At 38.0% G+C, this 20185-nt stretch overlaps 4 protein-coding genes and 1 long non-coding RNA gene across 8 annotated transcripts; 3 read left to right on the forward strand and 2 right to left on the reverse strand.

Annotated features, from left to right (window-relative positions):
• Nucleotides 1–99: 99 nt before the first annotated feature.
• Lsm3 (U6 snRNA-associated Sm-like protein LSm3) lies at nucleotides 100–2040 on the forward strand. The gene is made up of 3 exons (XM_083091166.1): nucleotides 100–270; nucleotides 342–449; nucleotides 634–2040. Exons 1-3 carry the CDS (start codon nucleotides 250–252, stop codon nucleotides 799–801), a joined length of 297 nt encoding a protein of 98 aa, XP_082947292.1. The 5' UTR covers nucleotides 100–249; the 3' UTR covers nucleotides 802–2040.
• On the reverse strand, nucleotides 607–2137 carry LOC145966788 (sperm flagellar protein 1). The gene is made up of 4 exons (XM_083091155.1): nucleotides 1874–2137; nucleotides 1517–1798; nucleotides 1057–1400; nucleotides 607–793 (listed from the first exon to the last, which is right to left on the reverse strand). The coding sequence occupies exons 1-3, from the start codon at nucleotides 1983–1985 to the stop codon at nucleotides 1111–1113; spliced, it is 684 nt and encodes a 227-aa protein (XP_082947281.1). The 5' UTR covers nucleotides 1986–2137; the 3' UTR covers nucleotides 607–793; nucleotides 1057–1110.
• A 44-nt stretch (nucleotides 2138–2181) lies between these two features.
• On the forward strand, nucleotides 2182–6825 carry Mfs3 (major facilitator superfamily transporter 3). 2 transcript variants are annotated; one of them, XM_083091101.1, is made up of 9 exons: nucleotides 2182–2959; nucleotides 4287–4528; nucleotides 4652–4885; nucleotides 4996–5083; nucleotides 5324–5556; nucleotides 5643–5783; nucleotides 5867–5999; nucleotides 6199–6440; nucleotides 6520–6825. In XM_083091101.1, the coding sequence occupies exons 1-9, from the start codon at nucleotides 2935–2937 to the stop codon at nucleotides 6700–6702; spliced, it is 1521 nt and encodes a 506-aa protein (XP_082947227.1). In that variant the 5' UTR covers nucleotides 2182–2934; the 3' UTR covers nucleotides 6703–6825. The 2 variants fall into 2 exon arrangements, with proteins under 2 accessions (XP_082947227.1, XP_082947234.1); XM_083091108.1 differs by having other exon boundaries at nucleotides 2182–2752.
• On the reverse strand, nucleotides 5572–9193 carry L(2)10685 (5-methylcytosine rRNA methyltransferase l(2)10685). 3 transcript variants are annotated; one of them, XM_083091126.1, is made up of 10 exons: nucleotides 9003–9193; nucleotides 8613–8795; nucleotides 8161–8536; nucleotides 7863–8045; nucleotides 7515–7801; nucleotides 7310–7434; nucleotides 7085–7222; nucleotides 6855–7005; nucleotides 6185–6667; nucleotides 5572–5941 (listed from the first exon to the last, which is right to left on the reverse strand). In XM_083091126.1, the coding sequence occupies exons 1-8, from the start codon at nucleotides 9084–9086 to the stop codon at nucleotides 6864–6866; spliced, it is 1518 nt and encodes a 505-aa protein (XP_082947252.1). In that variant the 5' UTR covers nucleotides 9087–9193; the 3' UTR covers nucleotides 5572–5941; nucleotides 6185–6667; nucleotides 6855–6863. The 3 variants fall into 3 exon arrangements, with proteins under 3 accessions (XP_082947252.1, XP_082947242.1, XP_082947262.1); XM_083091116.1 differs by having other exon boundaries at nucleotides 5572–5975; XM_083091136.1 differs by having other exon boundaries at nucleotides 5572–5975; nucleotides 8613–8790; nucleotides 9003–9160.
• A 764-nt stretch (nucleotides 9194–9957) lies between these two features.
• LOC145966821 (uncharacterized) lies at nucleotides 9958–18691 on the forward strand. Its single transcript, XR_014437180.1, has 6 exons — nucleotides 9958–10058; nucleotides 14934–15242; nucleotides 15699–16171; nucleotides 16519–16594; nucleotides 17179–17271; nucleotides 18064–18691. It is a non-coding gene; the product is annotated as an uncharacterized LOC145966821 (long non-coding RNA).
• Nucleotides 18692–20185: the final 1494 nt, after the last annotated feature.

Below are 20185 nucleotides of genomic sequence, written 5' to 3' on the forward strand. Positions count from 1 at the left end.
AACAATATGGCGCATTTATAATCCATTCTCATGTTCAAAATTATTCTGTCTTAAAAACGAACAAACGAGTACGAGCTTCGTTCGTATTTCTACTTGTTTTTTATGCACCCATGACAATAACCGGTAACCTACAATACGTACAATATATGATTGACATTTGAACTTTGCATATTAATTTACAATCCCCTTGATTGTAGTGCCAATATTAACATAAGATAATTGCGCAATTTTTACGAAAAGATATTCACGATGGTTGAGGAATCGGAACAGGTGAGTTTCAAAATTCACGTATAAGTCGCCGTATTTACTCCCGTATAATCCCGGATATCGTCCTGGTATAGTTGCCGCCAATTGATGTGAAGGAACCCTTGGACCTCATAAAATTGAGCCTGGAGGAGCGGATTTACGTAAAAATGAGAAACGAAAGAGAGCTCCGAGGAAAATTACACGTAAGAGACTTGATAGTTTTAATCATTTCAATTCTTGATATTTCAAGTTTATCATTTCAATTCTTCATATTTCAAGTTGTATTTTATACAAAAGTGGAATTAATTTATTTCATAATATTACAAATTAATGGCCAAATTACACCAAAGTACCAGAAAATAATTTTTACACCTTTTATTATTTCAGGCTTTTGACCAACACTTGAACATGGTGCTAGGTGACGTAGAGGAGATTATAAATATAGTGGAGATTGATGAAGAAACATACGAGGAAATCTATCGTCAGAAAAAAAGGACCATCCAAATGTTGTTTGTGCGCGGCGATGGCGTGATTCTGGTATCTCCACCTACATAAGATTACTAAATGCTTGGATATTTCTCTCTTGTAAAGTTATAAATATTTCACGTCTAATATTTAATTTAAAGTGATCTAACGTGAAATTTTACATTATTATTATCAAAATGATTTACAAACTGATTATGAGCGATGACTTTTGTTTCATAATTACATGTACATTATAAGATTCTTTAAATGTGATCCACTTGGATGGATAATAAAACATATTCTTGTAATATATGGTACATGTACACAAAAAGGAAAGCGAGTTACATTGTGGGTTGCATGTGCGATGTACAATCATGGCATCTCTCAACAAGGTCTGTCTCATTGGGACAACTTGGAAGAAGTATGTAGTTTCGAGATTCCACTGCCAATAACATGAGGACGCAAAGTAGCAACATTTCTCTCGATCGGCAGCCTCGTGATTTGCACTGTGAGATCGTCGATCCTCTGATCTTTCAATCTCATTATGTTTTCCAGATGCGAGATCTTTTGCTGTAATGTGGAGATTGTGTCATTTTTCTCTTGTAACTCTTGTTTCAGGCGAATAAAGACGTGTCGGGGGACAGTTTTGTTTGCTATTTCATCGGGATTTAGCACCGACTTTACCATTTCTAAATTGTGCACACATGGAATGATCCAGTTAAATTATTACAAGGGAGTAAAAAAGTTAAAAAGTTTAGAAAAACTGAAAAGGAAAGAATAATTTATTATAATTAAATAAGGGCACCTTCGCTGTCTTCATGGCCAGAGTACAAGGACTCCCTGTCGGCGTTGCAATCTTTCAAAATTTTGGCTCGTAGATCGGCGAGAACTTTCTCGATACTGCCTGGCTGGGAATTGGCCAGTTGATTGATCGCTTCCTTTCCCAATCTCATGTCAAGTTTCGACAGTACCTTGCGATTAAGCGTGCACCAATTATCGATTTTCCTCGCAATGCTGTTACCGGCAACATAATTGTGCACGTCTACGTGCTTAGGATAATAACGTTTCAATAGCTCTGCCATCAACACTGAAATTTTATGTCTCGCGTTAATTTTTTTTTTGAAATGTTTTTGCAAAAATCAGTGAGATGCGCGTCCTTTACCGCCATCGGAAAAATCTCTGGCTATATTTTTTTTGGGCCTGGAAAACTTGATTTGATCGATCCAGTCATAAATCTCGTCGAGATGATCACCGATTTCCGAATTCGCGTTCATATTTATTGTGACTCGCGCACTAAAAAGAGTGCGGAAATCATGAAGGAATACGAAAGAGAGAGGAAGAAAGAAAAAAGACTATTTTGTATATCAGAAATTTGTAAATGCGGTTGACATCTTGTTTCCTATCAAGTACCGAGCAAACTCGCTCAATGTTCATTCGAGCCTAGCTTCAAGATTATTCGAATAAACAATTTTGTTTGCATTCATTATTGAGAGCGACTTACAAATCAAATAACAGAGTGGGTCAAAAGTAGCTACAATTCACGAAATATTGAATAAAGATAAAAATCTTAAACTTAGATTTTCATGCATGAAATTTTTGGAAAAGTTGAGTGAGTTGTATCATTTATAGATAATTGATTATTGTTTTTTAATTGATAAAATATATTTTTATATAATTATTATCAATTATTTTCTCTATAAAACATTAATAAAATAACGTGACTTTTAATTGAATTTTTTTGAAAGTACAGATGAGCACTTTAAGGAAAGTTGCAGGTGATGCAATTGCATCACTCCTCGCCTCTTTCTCATCGTGTCAGTGACTGAAACTGAAGTCGAAGGCATGAGCACTGACACATGCGTTGTGCGGTCCCTTGCTTTCACGCATGTACGCACACACACGCACACACACGCATCCATTTGCGTACGTGCTTACAGAAGAGGCGCACATCCCTCCAGAGTCGCTTCAAGAACTTTGGGTTTCTCCTCGTTTTACATCAGTGACACATAGCTCTCGTGACGAGACGGAAGCAAAGCATCAGGTGGCTATCAAATGTAATTCACTCGAGAAAGAAAAATTTGCAGTAATGTAAATTGAGGAGAAAATATTAATAAGAAATTACAGAAAATATTGAAAAACAATAATAAATTCGATCGTGCAATTTTTTATCGCCAAAATCTGCGAGTATTTTTAAAAACCATCTAAAGATATTTCGTCAATACGATGGCTACGGAAAATAATTCTAACAGTAAGTAATACATTTTTTGTCAATTTTTAAGAAGATTAGAGAAAGAGAATTTAGATTCTCTACAGATATGTAATTTAAAAGTGTAAAATATCATTAAAGGGGAAAATAGATAATAAAATGTTACTTAAAAAAATATAACTAATTTATTTTTAAAAAATATATATGCTATATATAAATGTTCTTCTTGTTATTTTTTTATATTATCTAACACTTTTATTAATTAATTAACATTTATATTAATTTTTCAAACAACAGGTAGATTATTGTCATTTAATTTTCTTAAAAAAAAGACAAAAAATAACTCGAGTTCCAAAAACACTTTCCGCGACCTTGGCGTGTCCTCTACACTCCATATCGATTTTTTCAAAGGGGGGAGATATCAAGAATTTTATTCAATTTCCTTATAAATTGATTTGCGACACCTATCATTCCATCTTGTCACATGTCGTTTTAATGATGCAATGCTATGCAAGTTGCTTATCATTCAACATACGAAATTTCGCAATTATATATCGATAATAAAAATTTATCGATAGTAAAGATTTACAAAATATGATTAAAAATGCGAAATTCAAATATTGTACAAATTAACTCAAGATGTAATATTGCGATATGCATTAGGATGACATTTCACTCGAAGCAACAACTCACATGTTAGCTCACTCATCACTTCGTAAATGTGTTCTCGTTCTTAAAATAATCTTTTGGGTACGCCTTCGTACGCAAATCGATTTCGCGTTAAGTTAGATAGAAAAACAATCTGAAAACAGAACAACATTCCACTTACGATGTGGAAAATTAAAAAAACTGATTCTCAAAATTCTTTTCTTTACTGTGAATATTGTTTGCGAATTGTATTGCGAATAAAAATATGCATATCAATTCGAGCAATCTCACATCAAATCATATGTTATAATTCTGACGTGATATTTCAAAAAATGAAATGGCCTGATTTTAGACAGACAATAAATGTCTTATTTAATTTATCATGTATTTTTTTCGTAAAAAATAAAAATTAAAAAGCTACGTATTCAAAGCAAAGCACGATTAACGTAATTGCCCTAATTTGCATGTCGCCACAATTAAGAAATAATTGCGCGCGTGTATATATAAATTAAATAATATAAATAAAGTTACTGGATGTTACTTAATTTTTATCTTGTAAAATATATATGATATATAACGAAAAATAAAAATTCCAATATAAATCTAAAGTTTGGAGCAAAATATTTAACGTAAAAAATATAAGAGAGATTGCGATAAAACTAATTGCTTCTTATCAATTACATCCTTTTCTCTGCTATGTATTATTATTATTTATTTCTAGCCACAAGAAAAAATGGAGTTCGATTTCCGATTCGATACTTGATGGCTATAATGGGATCCATTGGCCTCGCCATTCTTTATGGTTTTAAGGTCAATGCCAGCGTGGCGATTGTCGCTATGGTGAACCATACTGCTGTCAAATTATCCACTTCGCAGAATTTAGAAACTGATAATATTACGACAATAAGCGCGAATGTTTGCCAGTTTGAAGACGTCTCAAATGTTACAAAGATCACAGGCGAGGTGTGACAATATTTTACATAAGAGCAAAAATTGATACAAGTGCATATGTAGTTCTTACATCTAGAATAGAAAATTTAATATTTTAATAAAAGAAATATCATATCATTACCGCATTTTTTTCAGAATGGCCCATTTGTATGGGATGAGCTTATTCAGGGTTTCATCCTATCTTCTTATTTTTGGGGCTATACAGTGTCTATGTTGCCTGGTGGAAGACTAGCGGAGCTCTGGTCAGCTAAATGGGTAATGAATGGATCGGTCCTGTTAAATCTCGTAGCTTCCATATTGACGCCCATCGCCGCACGTATTCACTATTCGCTCTTCATAACAATGAGATTTCTCCAGGGGATCGGCGGAGTTAGTAACATCATAAATTTATATTAATAGATCAGTTTCTAAATTGGATATAATTGACTATAATTGACTATTTGGATATAACTGAGAACCTTAAATCATTTGAATTATAGGGTGTATCGTTTCCCGCTATGCATGTTATGATCGCCAAATGGGCACCACCGAATGAAAGAAGCGTCATTGCTTCGATTGTATATGCAGGTAAAACAAAAACAAATTATAAAATTTTACAAAATTCCAGGATATCTCGTATAATATTGCCATGATTTTTCATCGATTAGTTCGAGATTTGTAATCATATGATAAGTTGTAATGCTAATCTAAACTTGCTTTTAATTTGGAATCTCAAAATCATAATACATTAGATTCCTGGAATTTTTCGGATGCGTCGCAAATTTTAATCTAAAAAAAAAAGATCAAGTCGATAAAATTATATTTTAGGGACGGCACTTGGTACCGTGATTTCTATCTTGTTAAGCGGTCTATTGGCCGCAAATCTTGGTTGGCAGTCCATTTTTTATGTGGAAGGTGCGCTTTGTCTGATTTGGTGCATCGCTTGGTGGCTGTTGATAGCAGATTCCCCGGAAAAACAGACGAGATTCATCAGTCAACGAGAGAGAAATTATATCATCGCATCTTTGGGCGGACACGGCAAGGAGGATGTTCCCAAAACTGTACTCGAAAATTAATTATCATATCTCCAACAACTTTTCTATATTTTTTTTAAATACATTCATGCAATCGCAATTCTTATTGTTAGGTTCCATGGAAACAAGTGTTTCGTTCCAAGCCGTTCATAGCGATTCTGATTGCCCATTTTTGTAGCAATTTCGGCTGGTATATGCTACTTATTGAACTGCCCACATTTATGAATCAAATCTTGAAATATAATATGAGCTCGGTAAGGAAACTGTTCTAAGGCTTGATGCGACAATGTATGACCTAATTTATATGACTTTACAAGTTTATTTATTTGTTTGTTAGAATGCAGCATTATCATCCATTCCATTTTTATGCATGTGGCTCTTCACTATGATTCTCAGTAAAACATTAGCCATCCTGCAGGAAAGAGGATTGATTTCAGTGACGGTATCTAGAAAAATCGGTACTCTTTTTGGTAAGTTTAACATCAAGAATTAAATTAAAAAAAAAAAGTCAACTTTGAATTAATCAAACAATTTATATACAATATATAAACATGAATTTTTGCAATGTCTATAGCAATCCATTTTGTGTGGATTTGTTTTAATTAAATATATTGTACATAGCATATTGTCTAATTATATGTAATTTTATAATTACACAAACTATTTCAGCGTCTCTCGTACCCCTGCTCTGTTTGATACAAGTGTCATATGTCGGGTGCAATCGTATAATGGTAGTTTTGTTGATGACAATCGCAGTAGCCTGCATCGGCGGAATGTACTGCGGCTTCTTGGCAAATCACATAGATATCGCGCCCAACTTTGCCGGCAGTCTGGTGGCGATGACAAATTTTTTCGCCACTATACCCGGTTTCGTTGTACCGGTATTTGTAGGAAAATTAACTCACGGAAATGTAAGTAATAACGTAAAAACAATATCCAATTCTACAGAGTGAAAGTGATTATATCTTCATTTTATTTTATTATTTACAGCAAACCATAGAGGCATGGAGAATTGTATTCCTCGTTACGATCATTCTATATGTAATCGAGATACTGGTTTATACTATTTTTGGGAGCGGCAACGAGCAACCATGGAACAAAATTAAAATGTCTGATGAAGCGAGCGATCAAACATTACCTTTAAGAGAAAATAACACGAAATACAGTTCATAAAATTTTACATTATACGCTATATCTTAATTTATTTTATTAATATTTATTTTGCAAATAAAATTAAAATTTAATTATTATAAAATAATATTTATTTGTTATATAATAATAACATCTATAACATTTTATCTTGAGTTATTTTTACATGCACTCACCTTATGTTACTATCGTATCCGTACTATTTTACAAAAATACATGGGACCCCAATTGTTAGCGAGTGTTGGAATGGCAATATGGCCGTATTTTAATGCAAAATCACGAAATTTGAAAAGGCATTTCAATGGCATTAATGCTTCTTTCATATCTCTGCTCCAAGAAAGAGAACTTTATTAATATAAAATTGTAATAAAATAAAATTTATTGTATACATGCAAAAAATGCTTACTTTACGACCATAATAGAGTTGGTGTCTTCCCAGGCCTTTTTTAACGCCATACCTACGACGCCGTCGTTTTGAATAGGACTCAGGGAACAGGTAGAGTACACGACTGTTCCACCAACTGATATTATTTTTAAAGCGTTACTGTAATATGAATAATTATCTAATGAAAAAAAATAATGCATGCAATTGTAAGAAAACATCAAAGTTTAGATTAATTTCTGTACACACGTTAGAATAGCCGCTTGCAATTCTGGCATTTGTAATCTCTCTTGAATTCTCTGTGGTTTAAAGATGTTGTTTTTGTCCGAATGTAAGACATGTCTGTCTGTGGTACATGGTACATCCACCAAGATCTGCAAGAGAAAAGAATTATCAAAGGAATTTCTAAAAATTCTATTATAAATCTTTTGTGTTTATTACAGTAGTTTATCACCTTGTTATATAAATCTTTGTCATCGATGTATCTCGCATCTCGTTCCGTCACATGTAGTCTATCTTGCCATTGGCCAATACCAGCTACAAATTGATCTATGACATTGTAGATCTTTTTTACTCTTGACTGGGAAACATCATTAGCAACTATCATATGTGGTAGGAGTGTTTGAAGAGCACTTAGAGTCTTTCCCCCTGGTGCTGCACACATGTCTAGCACAACATCGCCAGGCTGCAAGTCCAAGGCCAACACCGGCAATACAGAAGCACCATCAAGGAGATAATAATCTGCATAATAATATCAGAATGTTTATGTCAATAATGAAATTATTCTAATAAAGAGACTAACCTAAGACTCCCGTGGATCCTTTCTTCGGAAATGGAAATTTACTATCATTGTTTTCCTCAAATGTATAGATATTAAGGTACTGTGGAAACGTTAACATTGTTTCCTTCTCGATTTTTATCGAAAAATCGGCGCCTTCTTTATAATAGCCATAGTGTTGTGACTCTAGTATCCAATCTTCCATACCTAGAAAATGAAGAACAAATTTGCATTAAATCACACATACACACATAAAAAAAGACATTTCCAATTATATAAAATTAACTTCTATGATTTATTTTCCGAGTGATATATAAATTACCTTTAATTTTTGTGGCTGGTACAAATTCATATAGTCCACTCAAACCAGCATTAGGATGTATAATTCGATTTTCGTCCACTGATATTTCGTTCAAGTTTGATTCGATAGATTTCATTTCTACAGGCTGTTGCCCTTGACTTTCCGTCACTATATCTTCATCTTCATTCATTGTACTTAAAGACACAGGTGGCGATGTATAATCCGTTGGATAGTGCGACTGTATCGCTGAAATCTGAGCATCACTAATTGCAGATTCTATTTGCAGATTTCTTGCTAGCTCTTTTTTTCTCTTCTTTTTATTAGATTCGGATAATTGTGCATCAAGATCTTCCTTATAAGCTTCGTAAATTGTTCTTAGGTTCATGGCACCTTGATTCTAGAAATAATAATGTATATATTTGCAATTTTAACATATTGAATAATGTATCATTACATATGTATACTGTATATACCTCCAACTCTGATTTTACTCTGTCTAAATCGCTAAAGCTATTCACAACAGCCATGTACTTGTGCGTTTCCATCAATAGCGCAGTTCTTATATCTTCCCATGATTTTTCATAAACATTACCATAAAATTCATCGAAATGTTTCAGAGCCTTGTCCATGTGCGTTTTCTTTTTCCTAATCCTAGACTAAACAAAGAATGAAAATTAAATAAACGTTAAAAATTTGAATGTAAACATTTATTCTTATGTAAAAAACAAAACAATTTAATTACAAAAAGATTACACAGTAATTCGTATAAACAATTATAAAAGAAAAGTATATATAATAACAACAAATAATAACAAACGATATCATAAAAGTTATTACAGTGCATAGTGTAAACAAGTATTTACCCAATGATCCGCTTTATTTGTATATCTGACAACTTGCGACTTTGCAAACTCGCAAATTGTTAATCTATTAAACAAGCGTGCCATTCTCGCGTAGTATAAATTCACCTCGCGTGTCGTAACCTTATTGAAATCCGCGGCGAATTCTCGCCATTGAGGTTACATCCTGTCGGCTGATCCCGGATAGATATTCCACCGCTCACCGTTAGATGGCGCCTCGATTAATACCGCGCGCCGCCGCTAGATGGCTGACGGTCTCCAGTCAATCGCGGCTCGAGTTAAACGAGTGCTCGTAGATGACGCCATCGGCGCCATATTGCCTCCAAGCTATTCTCGGCATTTCTCGGCGCGTACGCGGTTTGCGATTCACCGTTAGCGGAGGAACGAGAGACGATGAAATACAGGAAGAAAAGGGCGTGAATCGCGCGGGGGCACACAGGTAAAGAGGCGAGCGAGCGAATCTCTCTCTCTCCACGAGAAGAGTTACGGTACTACCTGTACCTGTACTTGTACTATCGCATCATTTTTGTTTATCCTTTTGATTGCGCGCGCGATACGTTACGATGTATAACAACAGGAGCGATCGACGATTTAAATCGTTCGATTTATATCTATTCGTATGCGTCCTCTTTAATTGCTCCCTACGTCACGTTTGATCGCTTCCGATGTTAGATCGGTAATATTCCACGCTGCCAGCGGCTAGAAGGGGGTCAAGGGGCAGGAAAGGGGGCAGGGCGGGAGACAAGGTGGTTGTTTCCCAAGGAGCCGTTGCACGAGCAAACGCTCCGTTTCTAATTCGATCAGGTCATTCACACTTGTGTGTACCGCGAGACAATTCAATTTCCCAATCACCGTCTCCTTACGACCGCGTCCCCTTAAAAACGCGCGCCTAGAGTCTTCCCTTATCAGTTATACCTTTAAAAGGCTATAAATAGCGGGAATGACTCGAGTTTCTATTACAGGAACTCCCCCCCCCCCCTCTCTCTTCTCGCTGTTCCTTCCAAATGGACTTTCATCGTATACGATGCTCGCCATGGACGGAGCCAGGAAACCAAACAGGTAGATATACATCATTTTGCCATCCATCGCGCGTTATCGCGACGAGGATGCTGACGACAACGACGATGGTGTAGAGGAGGACGATGTAGAGGCAACGAGGAAACGACGTATTTGTCGCGACATGGTTCGCGAGCAAGCGGAGCAAGGAGGGGAAGGAGCCGAGCAGGTGGGGGTGCGCGGGGGGAGGCACATCCGAGTCTCCCTCCAAGCGCGGAGGCGGGCGCGAGGCGCGCGGCATGTGAAACGTGGCTGTTTCGAAAGTCCCTGCCCGCTGCCCGCTGTGTAGCGAATGCCTATTTTAGACGCGGGGCGCTTTGTCGAAACACCATCGCGAGATCCAAAATTCTTTGTACGCCGACAAGATCTCCAGGGAATCGTAATAACAAAGGCATAGGGGTTCGTGCCACACCAGCGTCATGTAAAATGTATCGCGGTGTAATCACGGTTCATGGACCAAGAGTCGATTGTCAGTCTCGGATTGTAGAGTGCTTCGTGAATATATGCGGCTTTTCAAATATCTTACGAGATTATGGGCGATCTCGCGATGGATCATCTCGCTTGACCGAGCCGATAACCCTGTAACCCTCGAATCTTTACGCGGCCAAGTCGGTGAAAGTCTCGTACTAGACTAACCGACAATGGGAGGACCAAGAGGAGAATGTCATTATCTGTCTTTTGAGAGAAGGAAAACCTCTCTCTATCGTTGATACCGATACACGCGTCCGTAATAATACCGCACCCCGTCGACACACGAGACGTGTGACTTCCCTGAACCTTTCCCTCGCCCCTCTCCCTCCTTTTCGATGAGTCTCGACGACCCGAATCGCTCGACGGCGAAGCTGGTTTCGTGGATCTCTTCATGAGAGGCACGTCGTACGCGATTTGTCGAGGGAGAGAGAGACAGGAGGGAGGGCACGGGATGTGACGGGACTCGGGGGGTTCGTAAAGGCAATGCACTGTAAGGAGCTCACGACGACTATACCCTCCCTTTCTCTCTCTCTTTCTCTTTCTCTCGCGCTCTCGCGTTCCCTCCCTCGTCGATCGCGCGTCGCGACTCTCCGTCTCGCTCTGCGACTTTTCTTCTCGCTCTCGACACGTTTCTCTCTTTCTCTCTCTCTCTGGATTCCCTCTTGCTCCCTCCATCTTTCTCTTCCTCATTCTACGACTTCTCGTCCGTTCCCTCTCGCTCGATCATTACCTCTCCCTCTTTTCCTCTCTGTACTTATCCGTCTATCTTTGCCGTCCTCCCCTTCCCCTTTCCCTGCCCTCCTATCTCTTCCTTTTTCTACCGCCCTCTCGCTCGAGGAGGGCGCGATGGGGCGCGCTCGCTACTTGTACATCACTCGTGAACAACTCGAGCCGATTTTCGATTCGAGGGATCTCGTACTCGCGGGTACGCGACCCAAGCCTTTTTCAACGTCGATTTCTTTAGCCGCGATTTGAGAGATTGAAACTTGATCGAAAAAAAAAGTATCGAGCACCTTTTGAAATATTTTCAAAGCGTATATTTTAGAATTAAAACTGTTTCAAGGCTGGAAAAAATTTATATTTTCATCGCTGAGAGGGATTATCGCATACATTTAACGAACGACATTGGTTTTCTCGGTCACTTGACGTAACTTTATAATGGAAAATGTCTGAATCGTTCAAGTTTGCACGATTCAGATCAAGTACGCACGCGTATGCACGCGAGGCGGGACGTCCGGGGCCAAAGGACTCGGAAGTTGCGACATCCGGCGAACAATACCATTTCCTGTCGCTCGTGACCTTTGATCTCCGTCTGTCCCATTACTTGCGATGGCACCTCGTTCGCGATACAATTCCAAACGACGAAGCGCTGTAGCGAATCTAATCGATCGGTGCGTGGAAAAGGAAAAATAGAATCATGATAATTTGTTGGCAGAAGCATGTGTATATGTGTATAATGGCAAATTTATAAAATTTAAAAACTACTGTAAACGAGAAATTTTTTTACATACGTGTATAATTTTAGGTGGAGATGGAAAAACATTGCGAATAATATTTCGTGCAGGAAGTATATCGCCTCGTGAAGAATTGTCGTTCTACTTTGAATAACGGTATCTAGCCGAAGGAATACATGTATATGTACAAAGCGACCGAAGGGGTTATCCTCTGTGATCCCAAAAGTCAAGGCTTTTCATGCTCGTAGCGGGAAGACTCTCCACGCGCCAAGTCGCTCGGATTTCAAAGGCGTCGACAATAGATGGATCGATTCCTTTGGATCGTCGGGAGAAAAGCTCTCGGCGAAAGGACAGTCCGCTGGATCCCTTATTTACCGTTTGTCGGCCCAATATCCTGGGCACGTCACGTGCGCGCGGAGCCGAGAGTGCGTACATATGTACATCGACGTCGTCGAACGCGTCGTCGTCGGGGTCGTTGAACGAGCAGGGGGATATTCACGACGAGGACGACACTAACGACCGCGCTCGAGCGCACCAACCCACTTGTGTCGACCCTGGACGCGAGTCACGTGCGTACGTGTACATACAGAGCCGACAATAATGCGATCCGGAGGGTGTGACCCGTTCCACATGTCTGACTCTCTCTCTTTCCCTCTCTCTCCTTCTCTTTCTTTTCTCTTTGCGTTCATCCATCTCTGTTTCTCTTCGGGATTGTTCAGACTTGGATCATTCTCAACTTGAAGAATATAAATGATAAAATTAAATTCGCCAAATTAATATCCTTTCATTATCATTATTTATACAAAGAAAGCTTCGTATATACGAGATATATTAGTCTTTCTCGAGTATTTTTATTAAAATTTTGTATATACTTTATTCGTCAATTATACGATTTCCATTAATAATCTTATAAAATTAACAATCTCTTAAACTTTCAGATACTTCGTTAAGAGGAATTAACTCTTACTTTCTCAAATAACCGAGTGAAGGGAAAAATGATACTTTATTGCTTCACTACTGAAAGCACAACACAAATTGATACGTTATTATTATTTAAGCGAAAGTAATCTTGTTTGATCATTTTTTCGGGTAAATACACATCTTCCTTGACCGTTTCTCGATTTTCAAATACCCGGAGCTACCTCTCTCGCTTGTCTCTCTGTCTCTTCTCGACGATATACGAGGACGAAAGTAGGTAGGTAGGTAGGTAGGTGGTCAGACGGAAGTCAGTTTAACGGTATCATCCGAGAGAGCTCAGTCAGGCTTCGATCCTTAGCGAGTGGAATGGGGTTCAACGAAATTTTGATATCTCTTGCGACACTGTTTATTTTTCTTCGGGATACTTTATGCCCCAATATACAAAAATGAAAAGGCAATTTAGTATACTCTCGTAATAATTAACAACTTTACTTCTCAATTTAATTCGCAAGAAAAAGATCAACGAAGAAAACCGTTTTCTTTAGCAATTAATAACCCTTAGATTTTCATTGGCTTTTATTACGATATTAAAAAGTCTTTTTCATTTTAGTCTGTGTCTTCAACATTCTCCCCTTGTTGATCTTATTTAATTTTCGCTCCTTTTCTTCCATCTTTTATCAATCTAATTAGATCGTAATAAATGAGCCCGTATTAAGATTCCTCCACAAAAGTCAAGCCGACTTTCGACGGGGCGATTGCCCCCATCCGGATAGGGTTGCTAGGAATAATGATTGTTGGGAAAGAGGACGTTGACCCTGTGGCGCTCCCACACTGCATTACGTCAGACCATGTCCACCGCGTGTCTACCTTTCGTTCTCGGCATTTTACGGGCACTTTGAGCGCAGGGTTGCACCTTGCAAGGTATCGTTTCCGATACTTTAGCTTCTTCGAGAATGAGAAAAAGCGAGAACGAAAAAATACGTGGCACTCTTACAAGTTTTTTCTGTGTACATTTATCTCTTGTTACATTTTACTATTATGCTAGAAGGGCTCGCCTCTCCAGGAAAATTATCTTTATTTTTTCAACGCACTAAAAGTGATAATGGAGATAAAAAAAAGACATATATAGATTAACGTACGATGACGAGAATTTCAGCAGCAAAGCTTTTTATCGCTCTTTTTTTACTTCTCGAAGAAATCTTATCTACATTTATTGAATTTCTCCCGAAAAATGTATACAAGTTACATAAAAAATTTATTAAAATTATATATATATAAAATTATATGCACAATTAAATATTGTGTTAAATAAATTTCATCATATTGTCGCGAAGGAAACATATATATGTATACATATGATTAGAAAATAATTCGAAATCGGATTCAATCATTTTTGGCTTTGCGCTCTTTCCTTTTTTTCTTTCTAAAAGAAAGAATCCGTATAATTAGAAGAGATTCCCCCTATTATTCGGTAAAATCAAAACAACACCATAGAAGCACCGGCAGCTGGAGCAACCTGTTGCAACCACCCTAAACATTGAGCCGCGTAGCGGGTGGGCATCTGATTGGTCCGAGCGGGAGAAAAGCTGGGCGGCTTTGTGATGGACTGAAACCGAATAGAACCGGATGACGAATAATGAAGTGCGCTCCTTCGGCAAATTTGCACGAGCGCAATTTGATGAATATCCAGTGATCTCACAAATCCTGATTTACAAAGCATTAAAAGTATGATACGATAAATTTCCATAATTGAACATGTGGAACTTTTTCAATGTGTTTTCGCGCTCTGAAATAAATTTAACAAATTTACAATCGCGATAGTAGTAAGATTTTTTTATAAAAAATTTTTTAAACCTAAGTTTATGAAAAGATAGTCATAATTTACTACTACTATCAATATGTATTTTCTCCCTCTCTACATAATTTTTTGTATAGTTATATTTTATTGTCGTACTCCTTTGCAATGTAAATGCGGTTTGTAGAGATAAATGAGCCAATAGATTCGATTAATCTGAGTAATCCTGATAATCCTTAGGTGTCTCGAGGGTCGCTCCCTTTGAATCAAGGTGAAATCGACTGCGTTACCTGTCTACCTGACGTCCCATAGAGGGATGAAAAGAAGAATGGCGCGGGGAAAAGAGAAGAGGAGGGGAATGTGAACAAAGGGCGTATTCACGCGTCAAAAGTCACCATAGCGTGACGGTAGGGTGGTCCATGGAGAGAAACCTGTGGGACCTACTTTGGTATTTCAGCGCCACGAGCACTTGTCGCACGGCTGGCTGTTTGTTCGTCCGCTCTCTTTCGCAACTATTATAGCATGTCCGAAACTATTATATTATGCTGTGTTAGTATATTGTACTATATCAGTGACATTTGCATTTCCAATGATTGAGAATTTTAATAATTTTTTTGCTGGAGGACAATTTGCATGCGATAATATTAAAATCCATTTAAAAAATTAATTTAAATTTAATTTTCTCTTAAAATTTGAGTTTAATAATATAACATTTAATTTGCATCCATCAAATTGACAAAAGAAAATTTGAATTAAAATTGAGATTAAAATTTGTATATTGCATTATTTGAAACATTAGCTGTCTGTTTCGATTTTCTAGATTTTCTAAATTTTTATCAATGTTACAATCCATTTTCTCTCAAATTTTTATATATTTAAGAAAAAGCTTAAGAAAAAGTATCATGATGTAATCACTCTAAACTTTCTTCATATCTTGTTTTTAATTAAAAGCTAATATATAGTATCGACAACAATAAGAAACTGACATACATTTGACATTTTCAGGAATGGAAAATATAAAAGCACGGCGCCGTTATCGATCCGCGATGTCTTTTATCATGTTCTCTTCGTCTGAGAGCAAAGCCCGGTCGAAAAGTCAACGTGACCTAAGGCGGAGGCTTTCGAAATACCGAAAAGGCAGGGCGTTCAAAGGAACGCGTGCGAGAAAAAGTCGACTCTTTAGTAGGTCAACGCCGATGTTATTCCTTCCCTTCGTCAGGATTACGTCACCCGTATGCTTTCCGACTCGAGGCCCACACGCCAACGCTCGTTCGTTAGTGCACGTGAAGATATGTCGGGTGTGCGTATACGTCGCTTATGTGTACACGTGCGCGTTCGCGTCTACTAGATTTACACATATGAGATACACACATATGAGAACGTACACGTGTACGCACACATACGATATATCACACTAATGCGCACTTGACCACCCACCAGTCCACCCACCTAGGAAACTAGGAGTTTTAACGCATCAGGTATTGTAGTTGACCTCATCGGAGAATCATTGCCTGAAAGAGGGAATCTTTACGATCGCGAACTTTATAATTTTGTTTGGAAATGTTTTGCCAAAAAGAATATATGAATAATAATTCCTTGCTTGAATTAAATGGTTTGAAAGCATTAAAAATAGCAAGATTAGATGTATAAGTAAACAATGCTGCAATTTTTTTATACATACAACTGATAATATTTTTGTAGTATTTTTATATAAAATATTCCTTTCCATACTCATTTGCTCGAAAATTTCTTTCTATTTTTCTTGGATTCTTATCTTCCTATCATAATTTAATTTTCACAATACAAAAATGTATAATGCTTTCAGGAGATTAACGCTTAATATACAAATTAAAAAGGAAACCAAAGGAAAAAGGATTTCTTCATGTGCTACTTTGTGATCGGTGAGTTTACGAGGGGTTTACGAGCATGTACGCGACTATCGCGTAAGAGGGAGGAGGCGGGAAGAGAAAAGGCTATGCGGGTCGGGGTCGAGTCATGCATATCGATGCCGGCTTGCATGAATTTTTCATACTCTCCTACGATTTTGAAAGCCGCTCGCTCGCTCATAAATCCATAAGCCCGCCACCTGCCCATCTTAGCCGCGAATAGGATGTTGATATATTGAAGAAAAGTCGTCAACGTATCATACTCGTTTTTACAATCTTATTTGAAATTAAGTAAACTTGTAAATTATATAATGATCAAGTTTATAGATCAATTAAACAAAAAGATAAAATGTTTAAAAGAAATATTATGTAATGTAATTTTGATATATTTAATTTATCTTATAAACTTTATTTTAATAGAAATTAACAGAGATGAAATAAAAATTAATAAATTGACAAAATATGTAAATTACATTATTTTAAATTTCAAATATTCAAAAAGTAATGAAATAAATTTTACTTAAAAAATCTAGCTATAAAAAATTATTCAAAATTGAGAAGAGTTATTTTGTAAAAATAAATTTAAATGAAAATTTCAGAGTGATCAGAGTACTCGGTACAGTCTATAGCGGGGTTAACGCTTGAGAGAAACCGCCTACGTAGAGTTCTCTCCACCGATCGCAGTCAGCACGGTATCGTCCATTGATAGTTCCCGATAGAGAAAAAAAAATGCGCTCGCTCGTGGTGCTCGCACTACGCAAGAGAAAATGGAAAGGAGAATGAAAGGAGACGCTGGCGGAAAAGGTGGAGAACGGGTGGTAGAGGGAGGGAGAGAGGGGGGCGGCGATAGTCGAGGAGGTAAGGGGCAAAACGAGGGAAGCGAGGAGTGAAAGATATTGGTAATCGAGGAATCCGGGAACTCAGAACCGTTCGAACGGTTGCTGTTGCCGCAGACGCAAGGTCGTTGTCCTTGGGGGATCAACGACCCCTCGACGAGAGGGATGTCATGGTGGGGATATCACGCGCGCTTGCCTCCCCGACGTCGCCGCCGATGTCTGGGCATAAGGGCGTCCCCGGGTTAAGCTGTGTTAGAGTCGGCGGGGTTAGAGCCAGACTAATAGAGTCGCCACAGTGGTCTGGGTTAACGTCTAACCCCATCACAGCGATTCTCTCCTTTTCTTCTCACATTCCGAATATGATAATAAAGATTCAGTTCATTTCTCGATAGTTGATTAGAAGGTATAATATTATGATTTGTCTCGATTCTGATAGTAAATAGAATTTGTGTCGGCATTAACATGATGAATATTGGAAATTTATCAAAACAAATTGTAGTTTATCTTTTTACGTTTCTAAAAATTACTAAATTTCTTCATTCATAGAAATTTGTTTTCTAGTAATAGGAATAAGACGATTGTTTTAATTTAATTAATTTTTTCTCTTACATAGAAACTGAGTACTTGAAAAATAAATTTTTATTCAAGATTCAAACTCGATGGATATATATAACGAATGCAAAGAGACGAGATTTCCGAGTAATGTAAAGGGCATAACCGTCATCGGGTGCGACTGACCCTAGAGATCAGAAATAAAGATGTGGCCGGTCATGTAGACTAAACAGAGGAGGAGTTGAGGTAAGGGAAAAGAAAAAAAGTTAAAAGTTAGCTCAGGGGGATAGAAAGTCCGGGTGGTATGAAGGAACCGAAAGAAGGAGATAGAGAAGGGTTGGAAAGTTTTATCTTGAAGCAAGAGTGCGGAGCGTAACCACCTGTTGGGGTGGTGGCGGCTCGACTCTTCTCGTGACTGTTTATTTTCGGCCGCGAGTTAATTTCGAATATCCTGCGGCGTCCCGGTGGGTTGATAGCGTGCGCTGGAGCGTAGGTCTTTTCGCAGAAAGAGGCAGGGAGAAACATGATGAAGTATACAAATAGCAAGAAATGCACGCAACACGAAGCACGATACTCGACGTTCTGCAAAAAGTTACATTGCGTTTCAATTTTGCCATGTTTTATGAATTTGAACAAGAGTTGAAATCCTAAATATATACAAGCACTAAAATTTAAACATTAGATACATACGAAATTATTAAAACTAGAATATATCATAATATATCACATGTATTTGCAGGTGAGGAAGAAGTTATTTGATATCAACATGCGCCAGAGCATAGACAAACGCTAATATCATCTCGATTCACTTCACCGATGTACGCTAATGTTTCCAATACATCGATAGATAATCCAAGTGCGCGGGACGATTTGCCAGGCATCCTTTCGCGTTCTCGCCGGAAGGACCTGCTGGTATTACGCTCGATGAAGACGCGTGAGAATGCGCAGGACGACGCGAAAGAAGGACGGGTGTAGATCCTTGGCTGGACACGGAACGCGAAGCGCAGAGCAGAGCAGGGCAGGCCAGGCCAGGGAGCAATGTCCCTTCGAAGAGTCATCCCCTTCCTCGCTATCGCGCTTACTCGCGACGCAAGGTATGCACGCCGTTACTCGCCTCCACGCGATCTCCCTCTCTTTCTCGCCGCCGCGCTCGCTCGCTTTTTATGGAAGAGCCGTAAGGCGGGAATCTCTTTCCCGAGACAGTTTCCCGCCGCTTCGACTTAACTTTCTACCCTGTACCTGTCGCGCACGTGTATCAAATATACAGCGAGATTTTTGAATTGTAGGACGTATGTATGCATCGAGGATGTAGTAAAGCTCCCCAATATTTATTATTTTTAATACGGTATTGTCTACGTGTATCAAAGTCAGCAAAGTAGATGTTTATTTAATTTTTTGTAATTAATATTTTGATCGTGTCTTATATTGAAAGGGTTTCCACGATTGACTTTTTTATTCAGAGTGAGTCATCCGCGACGACGATCATATCGAGTAACGATTATCCGAATTTATTCGCAAAAGGAATAAAAAGAGCTGACATGCCATTTCCTTTTGGCCGTCGCGGTTTCTCGGAATATCCTTTGCGGTCGACGGGATACGGATATCTGGGTACAAAGCAACGCGTAGCATTTCAAATCGACGCCAGAAACGAGGGACCGGTATCTATCTCATCCTTTCTATTTGCCTCGACCTCAAAACCCTACGTTGACCTTACAAGGGCCGAGCTGGAATTAACGAGTGTTGCCAGCCAGCTGAGAAAAAGAATATCGTTCACGCCTTTTTGGGATGTAGCTATGATAAGATAGCTATATATATTTATTTATATATGTGATATTGTATTAGAGTAATTTACACGGTTCGCTCTTAATGATTCTCCTAAATGATTCATTCGAATCAAATGTATTTTGCTACGGTGGAATTTTTGTTTAGAGGAAGAATTGAAATCGGCATGTATTACAGATTTTGTAAAAATCATACATGTGTATTATAGTAATCTAATAAGCGCGTGTGAAAAGAAAATACACAATGATTATATCTCTTTTAGAATTTACATGTTATCAGATTGATTGTTTAAGGAGCAATGTGAAAACTTTGCGAATTTCACATTTAATTACCCCACACGATTGGTGTCGTTGACACTGGGTCGTTGAGAGATCGCTATTGGATTACATCGATTCGAGGAGAATTCAAACAACACTGTAAAGAGGTTAAGACGATA

Source organism: Camponotus vicinus, unplaced genomic scaffold, assembly GCF_025532165.1.
Source record: "Camponotus vicinus isolate PSW18456_S1 unplaced genomic scaffold, iyCamVici1.0 SCAF_1, whole genome shotgun sequence".
NCBI classification, from domain to species: domain Eukaryota; kingdom Metazoa; phylum Arthropoda; class Insecta; order Hymenoptera; family Formicidae; genus Camponotus; species Camponotus vicinus.